Source organism: Nipponia nippon, unplaced genomic scaffold (genome assembly GCF_047370975.1).
Source record: "Nipponia nippon isolate SJK-2023a ecotype South Korea unplaced genomic scaffold, ASM4737097v1 scaffold_14, whole genome shotgun sequence".
NCBI classification, from domain to species: Eukaryota; Metazoa; Chordata; class Aves; order Pelecaniformes; family Threskiornithidae; genus Nipponia; species Nipponia nippon.
The window spans coordinates 3,494,199-3,508,139 of NW_028262330.1; the positions used below are offsets into that span (position 1 = coordinate 3,494,199).

At 38.7% G+C, this 13,941-nt stretch overlaps 1 protein-coding gene across 4 annotated transcripts in view; it reads right to left on the reverse strand.

Annotated features, from left to right (window-relative positions):
- Positions 1 to 13,941, reverse strand: part of CA10 (carbonic anhydrase 10 (inactive)) — a 207,011-nt gene that overhangs the window by 157,292 nt on the left and 35,778 nt on the right. For all 4 annotated transcript variants that reach the window (XM_087750508.1, XM_087750506.1, XM_087750507.1 and 1 more), the window contains one exon: positions 10,893 to 10,967. In XM_087750508.1, coding sequence (XP_087606634.1) covers positions 10,893 to 10,967 — 75 coding nt within the window. The remainder of the gene's footprint in view (positions 1 to 10,892; positions 10,968 to 13,941) is intronic.

Genomic DNA, 13,941 nt, shown 5'->3' on the forward strand with positions numbered 1-13,941 from the left:
CAAAGATGTGGATTTCTCCAAAGGATCTGCAGGAACATCTTTTTTAATCCACAGCATAGGGATGGTAGGCAGACTAGCCTGATGATACAGGTATCTAAACTGGTGGTTTAATTCTCTCCCAGCCTCCATACTGTTCCCTTGAACTCGCCTTATCCATCTTTCTTCACCTACATCTCATTTAATATTTGTAAAATGACGTCTCTGAGTAAAGACCTTCATTCTCCACCTGAGCGCCCATAACTGAAGTAGATAGTAAAGACACAGAAAAAATAAATCAGGGGGAGCTCATAAACAGGTCCTAAAGAACCCCCTCTGTGTTAGGGTGGAACACATCAGCAACGTGCTCTGGCGTCAAGCGAACTTCCAGTGTGACCTGGTTGTTTTGTGCTACATACTTCAGTATTTTTCTCTTTCGACCAGATATTGAAAGGCTGTAGGCTGTGATGTTGTCTACATGCACTTGTGAATTATAGCAGTGCCATTTGCACAGCTGTAGTTAACGACCTGTCAGGTTTCCCATTATGATGTTATGCTGTTATTTTCAGGGCTTATGTCTTGACTATAAAGTTGGTGACTGCTTGATCTGGAAACACTAATGCATTTTTGTACATTTTATAAATACAAAATGAAAACGTGCCTTAATATAAAACCACACTCTATTCAGAAAGGAAAAAGTGACAATTTTAAGTAATATTTTCAGTAGTAGAAAAAAAACAATCGATAACATTCAGGAAGCTTCCTTCTTTGGCCAGAGTCATTAACTATAATGCGATTTACAGCTCTGAGCAGGGTCAGCAGGTAGCTGGAAATGCATTAAGTAGGTGACTGTATTTTATGGTGAGTTTCTTTGTAAGAGATAGTAAATCTCTCGATGACCACAAATAGCATGTGCCCAGAAATACCAAGGTGGGGTGATGTTATACGATAGCTGTATTTTAACGTGTGTAAGTAACAGCAGTAAACCTTCTCCAAATAATAATTCCACGTACTCATAGGCAGGCAGACACGGTAAATGATGAGCATGGATTTTACTCCTGAGTGTGTTCAATGGATTCATGGTTCACTGAATTCACAACTGACCTTTTTAGAGAGGTGTTACAAGAGCAGGAAATTTTCACTGAGTACAAATGAGTGGTTTCAGACTGTCAAGTCAATAGCAATCTCCTAATTGAAGAGCCTAAGTAATCCAACACACACATACATGGTACTTCAGTAGCCTGCAAGAACTTTATTTCTGAATGAATACTATGATATAAGAATCCTCTGATTCCATATTCACAATTTAAATCATAGCAGTCTATGAAGAAAGTACTTGCATGCTACATGATGTATCTGCCTTTAGGTAACAGCCTCATTTCCTTTTCCTTTTGACCTCTTTCTGCATTAGGCAGGGGACAGGATTTGACAGGGAAGTTCTTTGTGAGTAACAGTAAAGCTTTCATTGACAACAAACAACAAGCAGAGTTACTTTGTGTAACCATACACAGAGTAGTGGTGTGATCTTATTCCATGGGAGTTTATTTTAACCACAGATAAGGATGTAGCTGCAGTGACCATGTTCTCCTCTGTATGAAGTGGCAAATTCTACCCTAATGACACTAAATTGTACTAATGAGATGTACGAATTGAAAACTGCATGCTGTATTAATGTAAAGTCCTTGGTGGTGCTGGGTTCATCAACAACGTAACAGTTAGGAATAATCTCCCTGAAGTCACTAAAATATTCTGATGTAAATAGTCTCAGTGAAATAAGAGGTGGATTCCTAACCGATAATTGCGAACTCTAATTGTAGTACTCTTAAAATATAATTCTCTTCATCAAAGCATTTTACAAGAGTATTTTTTGTAAGTGGGATAATGACAGGAGGAGCGGTGAGGCAGCCTCTTAGTGTCACTCATTATCTCTATTTCCATGCTATACTGCGATCCCTTCCAGTTCTATCTCATTCCATACAGATTTATGGGAGAAGTACCTAAGCAAACATAAGCTGAAGCATTGTAACCCTTCTCTAATGAAGTCCAATTACACGCCACTACAGAAGAACATTATTAGCACAGAAAAATACTATTCCTTGTTATTCTCAGTGACTTTCTCCATGAGACCCTAACTTATTTTACACTATACAACAAAAATCTATAAAGAAAGGTTTTTTGTTTTTTTTAAATGTAGGGAGCAATGACTGCTACTATCCATCTTGTACAAAAATACATGCACACACACAAAAAAAGACTACTACTATGAGGTAATTAACAGCCAAAGCTCCAAGTCCTCTCCTTACATAGTCAACCATGGCAGATGTCATTACTCACTTTCAGTTTGGATTATTAGCTTAGAAAAGTTCCTTGGGTCTCTGAGCAGCCACTAATTATTCTATCAAATTTCTTTGTGCTTCAATTCTACTCCTCTAAGACATGGATACCATCAAAATGTCTACTGCCAAAGGTTATCAAGAACTACTAAGATATTGTGTGAAGAGTAGCCTGTCAAGGTGTAAAATAAGATAAACTTCTTGAACATACCAATACATATACTCAGCAGCACCAACTCGCAGGAGCCTTGCTGTCTGGCACTTAGAACTATCCTGAATAATGCTTCAGAGTAAGGATTTACAAGCTTTCAGTTTCTAATGACTTAGTCACGGATCATTGTTTCAACTGGTTTTATACTTAGCTCATCAAGAATATGATAAACCCTTTTCCTATATATACCAGTTTCTATACTTGGAATTCCTTCCTTTGCTTTTAGGGCACAGCGAAGAACCTAAGAAAAGAAAGATTCCTACTATTAGCCTTACCTTTTTATTCCAAACCCCAAACTTTTGGTGATACATCTAAGGTTCTGCACAGGAATGATCCTTCTTTTTTTAAGCAAAAGCTTAAGAGGATGTGCTCATCATGGAATGATGAACCCTTGAAAGATCGCAGAGGTGGGCTTGCTGGCTTTTCACTTTTAACAAGTTCAAAGTGGCCTGGGATAATATTTAAAAAAAAACTAAATTGCATTAAATTTGCAGAAAGAGCAGTTACTTAACCAACAGTAACTGTAGGTCTTCAAGATTCTGTAATGATTGTAGACTCCACAGTGTGTAGGACACCAGATGTTTTGGATACTGCTCCCCGTTCTCCTGTTTGAGGATACAAATGCCCAAATGGTAACCACCATCTCTTAAACTTCTTCCCAGCCAGAAGCCGTCATCCATGCAGGTTGTGGTAGCCCTACCAAGTACAGCTGTCTCAAGGAATTAGTGTTACTTAATTGTTCTTCCTTCTTATAACCCGTACTAGTGTCACTGCAAGGTAAACAGCAACCACTTCAGGACAGGGGGAAAGACAATTTTCAACTTTATCAAAAAGTAATTGGAGCGCTGCTATCCTTAAAACTGGCATCCAACCTAATGGCAAAGTGAGGTACAATAATTGACAAGGCTCTGTAGATACTAGCACATTCCTGATGTAGAAGGGAGATACTGCTTGTGTCCTAGCAGGAGGAACCTGCAGGTTCAGCAGGAGAGGTACGAGACAGCTGGTAACACAGCAAGATACAGCATGCTATCCAATGCAGTATTTGTTATAAAGGGAAGACTTGACCTTTGCAGTGCCTGACTGTGGCTAGAAATAGACAGGAAGACAACTTGAATTTGGTCCTGTCAGTATAACGAAGCAAAGTCCAAGATACATCTGTTACATGCAGTTTTTCTTCTGTGGATATTAATCATAACTTAGGAGGAAAAAACACACCCAAGAAAGGTAATTAGGCTGTTAAGGGAAAAGGGATCTAAGACCACTTTAGCAAAGAACTGTGGTCCAACCACAAGTCTGGCAGGGTTTAAAATTTTAGATTTTCGGCGTTCTTTACTGTGGTTAGTTCACATTGCTTGCCCTCTAAAATTTATTTCTTTGTTTTGTTGAAGGAGTGAAGGAAGCTCGGGGGGGGGGAAACATATTCAGAGATCTGTTTGCAAAATGGTTGCAGCTACAGGCCATATGTAAGACAGTAAGTTACTCTATTCAAAAGGCCTTTGTAAGAAGGACTGCATAGATGGGTATTCAAAGGAGTGGGAAGGACCTGAAGACAGTAACTTTTTGAGTTCCATGCCAGTAACAGAAGCACCTGTCAAGGATGATTCCCAATCCTGGGCTCCTTAGTCAAGCGAGAAGGGGGCTGTGGGAACCAAATCACAGTGCCACCAGGTGTCATGAAGGGGAGAAGGTCCATGCTGCAGGCAGGCAGGCAGAGCTGCCCTCTTCTGAGTGTATTTCCTGGAGGCCTTCTGCCAGGACATCTCCACAGTCAGACTGCCCTGGAGAACCACACCGCCTAGTGTCCTGTGGTCCTGTACCTCTTCCTCTGTGTTGACTCAAAGTTTTGTTAGAGTCTTCTTTCATTGCTAAAGAGAACTAATGGAGAAAGTGATAAAAAGGTGGAGCTATTTATTTCTGATTAAGAAATATTCTACCTATTACTATCAAGTACAGAGCATCTACAGACAGTAGGTTCTCTTTGACTCTGCCTATTAAGTGTGAGCTTAGACTGCCCACCACTGGAACAGTAAAGGTACACAGACCATAAATAGGGGAAGGAAACTGATACGACTAGGCCTAACGTAGTCTATCACAGCTTTTATGATGCAGTTTGGACAAGATAATGTGACTAACCTACTTACCCCATCAATCTCCTGGTTTTTACTCCCTTTCCTCCTTTTTGTTCCTCCCTTTTATTCCCTTTAGAAAGGGAGTTTCGAAAACCTTCTCACTGCCCATCACCTCTGCATCTCTGGATAAGACACCATTCAGAAAGCTGTAGCGGCAGTTTTTCTTCCTGGCTTGAGACTGACCGTAGTTATTAATTCAGGAAACAATGTCACAGAAAGCTTCTAGGGAGATTTCTAGGTAATTCAAAGCTAGCTAGAAACTAGGAACCAATTAGAAGAAAATTTCCTGCGCATGCTGGGAAGCCATTGCAGAAGTTGGATGTAGCTAAAAAAAATTTAGCGTATTGCTAGTTAATGCAGCCATCCTTGCTGGCACCTTCTTCTAAGAGCTAGTCACTGGCAACAGCAATGGCCCGACTGAAATTACAGCAAACAGGGCTGTCCTATCAGCCAAAGTGTTTTATGCCTTTGCAGTTAATTTTGCACTTCTTACAGAGTAGATGAGAGTTCAGGATTCAGCTTGGTTGGCAACCCCAGAGAAGGATTGCTACCAGAGCATTTAAGATAAAGCCCTTAGTCCTGCTTAATTACTAGGAGTTATTGGACAGACAAAAGACTGCTGGACCATAGCCAGATGTATGAACACCTTGTGTATTCTCACCTGAACTTGCTAAGAATGTGCCCATTACACAAGCAAGGGCCCCCTCGTACACATCCTAGAATATCATTAAATTGACACTTTTGTTCAGCAGCCACTTGTAGCGTTTTCTTAAATGAATAAACAAATCCCATTTCTCGCACATACATCTTCACAATCAATGTCAACTTTGATTCTTCTACCACTGCTATGACTGCTGTTGAAGAAGAACATTACAGATCACCACTCACAGTGTCTTGCATTATTTCTCCATCTAGTCATGAAAGCAAGCAGATTCACATTTGTATTAACATCAGGTAAATTCATAAAACAACTCACAATATTTATATTTGCTTAAAGCTTTGCATGATCAGAAGTTCAGAGACATAGATTGAGATTGTTAAATACACTTCTTGCTATAAAGAAGTACGGCATGGTTCTCTCAGTTGTATCACTGACTTGCCAAGGGACACTTCATCTCTCAGTAAAATGTGAGTATCCACATAAGAGGAGCATTGGAAGCTTTGTCAGGAAAATCCAACCCATGAAATCATTAATCTGGAAAACTCAGCTTTAATTCAGACAGAGTACCCATAAAGCTCTTTTAATAAGACTAAATGTTGACTAAACTTGGAGACCAAGTTGTATCACATGGAATTGTACCTCCTTGTGAAGGTAAAGTATTATGTAGAACCATAACCAGATCTTAATATGCTAAATTCCACTCTTTTCATATTTAAGTTCAGGGATAAATCAAACCTTTGAGGTGTGAGTCACTCTCTAACCAGCCTCTTTAGATTTTTACGGAAGATTCAAAATTACAGACTCATTCTGATAGTCTCATGAAGTACAGCACTACTGCTAATGTGAGAATGTCTCAAACTCAATGCTATAATTTGGTTACAATTCATATGAAGATGAGCAAATGTTGCCATATTTGTATTAGAACTGAAGCCATCAAATGTCTGCTCTCAATAGTGTTCCTTTCTTCCAAATTAAAAGCAGTCAACTCATCTGTTCCTTGCTATTTTACAATAATTAATTGTATCAACAATTCACTGAAAAGTGAGACTATGGTTTTACATTTTAATTATATTTAACTCCCATGCAAAAACACAAAAAAATCTAGTTTCCTTTCCAGTTACATGATTTGTAAACAGTTTTTGCAGAATCACCAAAGGAAGTAAGAAAACAGGAAAATATTTGGTACAAAATATATCTCCTTCAAGCTATCTTTAACTGACAACCAAAGCTGAAATATTATACATACTAACCTAAGTTCCAATCAATAAGTGAATGATTTGCAGAATCTATGCTCTGTCACCCTGAAAGAAATGAGGTGTTCCAATATATTGCTTTCTAAAAGAAAAACTGCTATTATTGTTCCAATAAATAATTATATATGGCTGGTTAATTCTTCAGAGTCGGCACTAGACTGAATGATTTTGAAGAGCGTGTGCAGACTGTTTAAAACACTACTGTAGCTCAGACAGCACCACTGTTTTCACTGACAAGCCAAATGTACCAGGCGGTGAGTGATGCTGCAGCCTCCTGAAGTCCCAGAATAAGACTAGAAGAAATGTTATAGTTAGTACAAGAGGGAGCAATGCAGGAGTAGCAATCAGCACGTTTATATTTTGTATTATTTAGGCAGCCAAACTAAGTGATCGCCAGTCTCAGTGTATGAAATAGACCCCTATGTGATTGGAGAATTGCATAATACATGAGCTTTTCAGAAAGTTTAAGATGTGTTTGGGTTTGAAGTTTCATATCTCTCACTTTCAGGCAATGGACAAACAGTTCATGGTTCTTACAGTGACCTGCCCGTCTCAGGCTATTTTTGGACATGTGCATTAAGAAATTTGTAGTTTAAAAGAAATCTTAAAGCTGTAATAAATCTTAAAGCTCATACAGGAGAAACTAGGGACACTTGAACTCTGTGTGGGCCATAACAAAAGCACATGGTGATAGCAGGAAGTTTAAAATCAGGTTTTGGCACCCATGACCAACACTGTCAATTGTTTCAGGCTTCTTTTTTCCTTGTAAATCATTACCAAATTCATGCATTTCCTCCTTGGAGGGAATTTCTCAGTGCTTCACAAACACTGCCCTTGTGTTCCTTTTGAGTCTGTGTAGCTTTGCCAGCTGGTCTATGTTAGGGCATAATCCCATCAACATGATCCTTGCAAAAGGCAGGAGCAGCAGTATCAATCTCTAGCAGTCTCTTCCCTTTTATAGTAAAATGAGTTGTGAAAGGAACTATGAACAGGGGATTTCTCATCCCAGAAACTCAGGGAAACAAGTAGCCTTTGATTTGGTGATCTGTAGCCAATAATGAATTATAGTGAATATAGATCTTTATCTGGAATTAAAGTTGTTGTACAACCTTTATTATAAGGAAGGAGAAGAACATTATCTGCTCCTTCAGCAAAGTTCACTCATTATTTGGTAGAGATGGACTTCCTCTTCTTAGCTAAGATTAGCACTGTCATCCTTGTAAAGTAACTTTAGACTTGGTATAATTCAGTAGGGTCATGAAGACAGTGTCTTCCCAGGGCAAGAAACACTTATGCTTTCATATTAACGTGTAGTCCAAAGTTTCAGTAACAGGATAGAGTTTTGGCAAGGGAGTTCCGTGATCACAAATTAGATTTAACCACCTTTATATTTTATGCTTACCAAAGCCCACTTTTATAATGCTATGAAAAAAACAGAACCATTAGGAAGAGAATCAATACAATCAAGCACACAAGAGTATCAAAGGTTATGCGCATCTATTTGAAGTAAAAGAAATGGTACAGAATAGTTGGAAATATTATTGCCTTTGCCACCCTGAAAATGCTTGCGCTACTTCAGTGACACAACATATTCATGGTCACAGCAAAACTCAGCCAAACAAAAGATATAAAAAAGGTTATTTAAATGTATTTTAACTCATCATGAACTACTTTGATATTCCATACCAGAAAAAGTCTATGTATGTAATAATATAGAAGTATGTAATAATATAGATTATTTGATTATTATGCAGATCACCATGCATAAAGAAAAGTATTCATTCTTCATCCTTGAACATTCCCTGAAGTTTAATTTGGAACCTAATTTGCATTCAATTAACATTTTAAAGCACTACTTACTTTCTATTTTGTTTGCCTACATGATTTATATTCATAAGAGCAATTCTTTGCTTTTAGAAAAGGTGAGAGATGGGAGAGTGTTTTATTCATCACTAGTATACAAACAGATCCAGCCACCGATGCACCTTCCTTCCCGCACTTGACAGCTCCGCTCCCTCACTTGCAGTGCTTGGCACCAAGGAAGACCTGAGCCACAGTTACTGTAGTGAGAGAACCTGTCAGTCGCCATTGCTCTCTTCTCTGTTGCGCAGTGCAAGAAGGGAAGTTGGGAAAGACAGCGTGGTGGGTCTTGCACCTCATCTCTGTCTATATCCTCTCCTGCCTGTGAGATACACATCAGTGATTGTAAGCCACTGGCTTACAACATGTAATTTAAGTTGTGAATCCCAGAATCTGGGGAAAAAAAACTGTGTCCAGATGAACGTATTACATTAGAAAGGGATTTAAAGTAACTTTTCTAAAATCTATCCTAGAGTATAGGGAGTCTGGGATTTGGGGAATGTTGTGAAGTATGGTTTGATTTTATGAACTGCTCAAAGACAAATTTGCGCAGGATCCAGAGCATTTGTTAGGACTTGACTTAAATGCATCCAAAACAGAGTATTAAGCGGAAGAACTCATGAATGGCATAGTCTAACCTGAGCATATTGCGATACACTGCTAAATGCATTCTTACACAACTATACATGAAAGAAGTGATAGTTCAAAGAAAGATGGTGACTTTGCTCTGAAGTAGGCGAAAAGTATTCACACAGCCAAAGCTGTGACAGACAAACTCTAGCAACTCATCCTGGAGTGTTTTACAATGCTATTACCCCCAGTTAGTCATCTCTATGCCTGTGGTTGCTCCCCCAAGCAGCTAAAGAGCTGTATTCATGTCAATCATATTAGCTGAGATGCCAGTTTTGAACTGCAGTGACAGTCTTGGACAAATATTCCCTTCCAATATCTTTGAGGGTTGCAACTTCCAGCCCTGGGATAGGACAAACGGCTGTGGAAAGGAAACAGCTTAGCAGATGGCTATAGCTGTTTGCTTCGGTGCACATCAGTCAGCAACCTCAGCTAAAGCTCCTCAGACTGCCTCGCAGCTATCACCTCTCAGGTGCTAATTAGCATCTCATGTGAGATCTGATATGTGACTGCTAACATTATGGATGAACTTAATATGTACTAACATATCCTTTGTGATGTGTTAGTCTGAGATCATATCCATAAAATGCATCCTTGAAATGCTTTAAATATGGTTTTCAAAGACTCCAAAATCTAGGTGCTGCTGAAAAAAATTGTTTGTTCTGTAAAAATTAATGGGATTTCTCTCTTCTGCTGAGGCTTACAGGTTGCAGAGTTGAATCTGAAAGAAAACATGACAGTCGGACAGAAAGGTGCCCCCAAATTACCCTTGCTTTCTGCAAGGCTGCTTCAGTGAGCTGTTCGTAACTGTCCCTTTGGACCAATTCTTGAGGACGTGTGCTAGGTTAGGCTGATATTCAACATATATGGCTAATTCAGGGTTCTCTCAGAAAGGAGGTGTCTCTTCACACTAGTCTAAAAGGTGGTCTGTCTTGAAAGTTTGAGTCATGACTGTTTCCTCATTAATCTTCTAAGGATATTCCCAAGCCCAAATTTCTCATGGTTAAGCTCCGGGCTTGTAGATGTTGATTTTCATGTGTGCTTTTCACGAGAATTTCAGTGCCAGAAACTTGTGGGTTGAAATATTTAATCTCATTTGCACTGGTACTCCTATCAAGATAATCAGCATTTTGGATATTTTGAATGACTGTCAGATTGTAACTGTTGTCACAACAGTGAAAATATCTGATGATAGATCAAGTCTACAGATTCTTAGGAACAGATCACACAATGGCCAAGTAGTATTTTCTAGTACTTTTGCCTGTTAAGTTCAATTGGTGTTGCTTAATTATCCTTTTAGCTGCCTACTGATTATTTACCTTTTACTAAATCTTACTGAAGCCAAGGTAGGATTTAATCTTTTTCCACTCACTGTTTCTCATTTCCAAAATAAAAATCAGTGAAACTTGCATGTTAGGTTCATGTTTCAGTTAGGTTCCTTTCCTAATACACTCTTAAATTTGTGGAAATGGGATTATCTAGAAGCACTGCATCAGATAAGTAAATTCATCCAATTAACAATACTGCTTTTCAGTCCTCCCTTTGTCTTTTCTACACACAGAACACACACATTCACAAAGTAGCATCATGTTAGTTCTATTGAGAGAAACCAGGAATGTCATCAAAGTGATTTCTTTCCCAGAAAACAGCCGTGGTCTTTGGACAATGTATTGACAGAAACCTTTCTACACTTCACTATAACGTGATGTTGAGTACTTGTGTACTTCAAATCTTTCCAATGGATAAGAAAACCAAAACATCTCCCCCAAATGCAACTATATTAATTCCAGTGACAAAAATATTTAATAAAAACTAAGATTTTTAAACTACGCTTACCTGGAACAAAGCTTCCCTGGACCACCTCCTTATAAGCCCACCAGCCTTCATGGATTTTTGGTGAATTTTGTTGAGCTAGAAAGAAATAATCAAAGAAACCATAAAATTAAGGCAAGGTATAGGAAATATTTAATTACATAAACTTTGGAAACTCTAAAGAGGGTATCATCTTCTACAAAAGAGCCATTCTTCAAGTTCCCAAGTGATGTTTATTCAATTTATTGAATTATGCTAAGCATCTGTATCTTAGAGGTCCTTGTTCCTGTTTCTCATACAGTAAAACATACTCGTCTTCTGAAGAACTGATCACTGAACTTAAAAATTCAGCTAGAAAGTGAGGATCTATAGCACTATTGATGGCTTCTGTGCCACCCATAAATTAAGTATGGGATAAAAATGCAGAGAAAAAGAGTGCACTCAAATACAGTAGTGAATATCTGAGTCCAAGTTGGTGGACTGAAAAGCAGTTTCTCCACTTCCTTTCCCAAGTTCTCCAATAATCTCTCACTTTGAACGGCAAGAAGTGACAGAGTGAACCACAGGCAACAGCTGTGTCTATAACTGCTGCTCCTCTCATCTCATGTGCTCTGAGTCCAAAACCAGAACAGAAATGCATAGCCCATAACTTCACAAATATTGGATTATGCTACAATGCTGAGGCAGGAATGTTAAGTCTTTTCTGCTGTCTTTGCTGTCTTCAGTGTAGCACCCGCTACTTATCCCCCAGCACAGTCATCCTGGCAGCTAGGCAAGATACTTGCTTCTGTTATGCATATGTGACATGCAACTCTACTACAGTTGCATTTGATAGCACCCTATAGTTACACAATGAAAGGTTTCTTTGAGCAGTATTCTGAAGGCTGTAACAGTAAAAGTCTAAGCTTTGGATAAGGTTTGCCCCTGATGAGACTGTTGCTTAAATGACTTCTCTAAATTCCTGAAAAGCCAAAAGCAGAAAGGTCTTGATCAGTCAGTTTGCTACTCCTAAGGTCATTACTTCTCTTTGTCTTGAAGGAAATCAGAACTGGAGCAAATTTTGTGGTCAAAATGTAAAACCTCTGTTAATTGGAAGTACTTTCAAAGGGCATATAGACACATAGCAAGACAAACGTGCAGCTGATTTCCATAAGATAGCAGATCAGAGCTGGTATGCAAACATGTTCTGTCCTCACTTGTATTTTGCTTGACATTTTCATATTTAGAGCAACTCTCACTGAACTACGGAAAGCTCAGCTACCTTGTGTATCATTAACTTAAATTTTGGGTTGGTTTTGTTTTATAAGACGCTTTCAATCTCTTGCACTAGGTCCAAGAATTTTTTAACATAAATACGCAGCTACAGAAGATGCTGGATTTAGCAGCTTTCTGCTACAGTTTCATTTCTAGATCACATATGATATACAAAAGACACAATTACCCCGGGAAAAGTTCCAGCAATATAATAAAAATTGTTGCTGTCATTAAAAATTACAAAGAGGATGTGACATTCAGACTAAAAAGGATACAAGATGAGGACCATTACATACTGTTCTATCAGTTACAAAACACTATTTATGATTTAACTGACTGTAAATTGCAGAAACAAAAGTAAAGCTGAAGTTAATTAAACATACTGACAGAAGGACCAATACTGCTTTACCAGAAATCCAGACACACAAGTGGAATGGGGTATGTGTGGATGCGGATTTCTCCTTGCAGTACTAATGCTCGTTCCATTTACTGAATGGTGACATGTTAAACTGAAAGGAGTACTCCACTGTGCACTCTTTACAGTTTGCAGATGACATTATCTTCATTATTTTAGCTTTTATATAATTGCCTAGAGAACTCAAACTGTGTATGGCTTTGTTGTGCTGGACTGCACTATACAAACATTTGGAAAATGGCAAATCCCAACCCAAGATGAAAATATCTGAGCAGCAAAATATTCGTATCAGTCTGAACTGCAATTTTTTGGATCTCAGCACTGGTTGGGACTTAAAAGAAGTCCTTAAAGATTTCAGGATCCTTCAGCAGTAGGAGAGGATACTAATAAGTGAGTCCCAACAGAGCACAGCAATCATTGTTTTACTTAAAATTTCCCAGAAAATTACATTGCATTAAAGTGCATCTTGTAGTAATATACCAGCTAACGCTGGTTCAGCCAACCAGAGGCAGCTGCATTTGAAAAGTGGGTGAAAAAAGTATGTATGTAGATAGAGGCAAGTTAAGAAGACTTCAGGGAGGATGGGTATTTTCAAATGCAACTGCTTACCATCAGCATTCATAGAAACATATACAATCAAAAAATGCTTTTGCCCACTCTGTGGCCAATTTAAATGATACGTGCCAGGTCCAGAAGAAAAATATAATCCATTATTCAGAGTTTAAATTAAACCAAAATCAAAAGAGGCTGGCTCTGCAGTTCTGCTTCAGTGTGTCGCCCCAACACTTAGTAAAGCTAATTCCAAAAGGAATATCAGGAAAACTAAGATTTTTGTCATATTTTTTGTCAAATCTGCTGCATTAGTATGGAACAGACTGCATGACATGAGCAAGAAAATTAGATTATCAAAGCTTTGTACTAAATAATTGGATGCCTGTGCAATTGCTTCAGCTATCAGAGAAGAGCATGACCTGGCATCACCCTGCACATTCCACAGATATCAGATCCTTATCTCTTCAATACACATGAAAATGAAACACATAAAAAGGAGTACAATAAGCAAAATAAGTTATTGTACCATAGCCATGTAAAACAGCTAAGATAGCGCAAGAGCAATGCTGGGAGTCCTGCTGATTTACATAAAACTAAGGCCACTAGGGAAATCAAGAGGAAAGGCAGGTGGTGGTTGTGAGAAGCTAGGGAGACAATCCCCAGTGCCGTGCTCCTTCTTGAACCCTGAAATCTCAATGTTTTATACCAGTTCAGGCAAACCACCCTGCAAAATAGTGCAGAGAGTGACTGAACGCAGATTTCCACTCTGCTGCGTGTATGAAATCTAGCTTGGTGCCAAACTCAGTCTCTGGTGGATCAAACAGGGATCCATCTCTGATGGATCCTACAGGG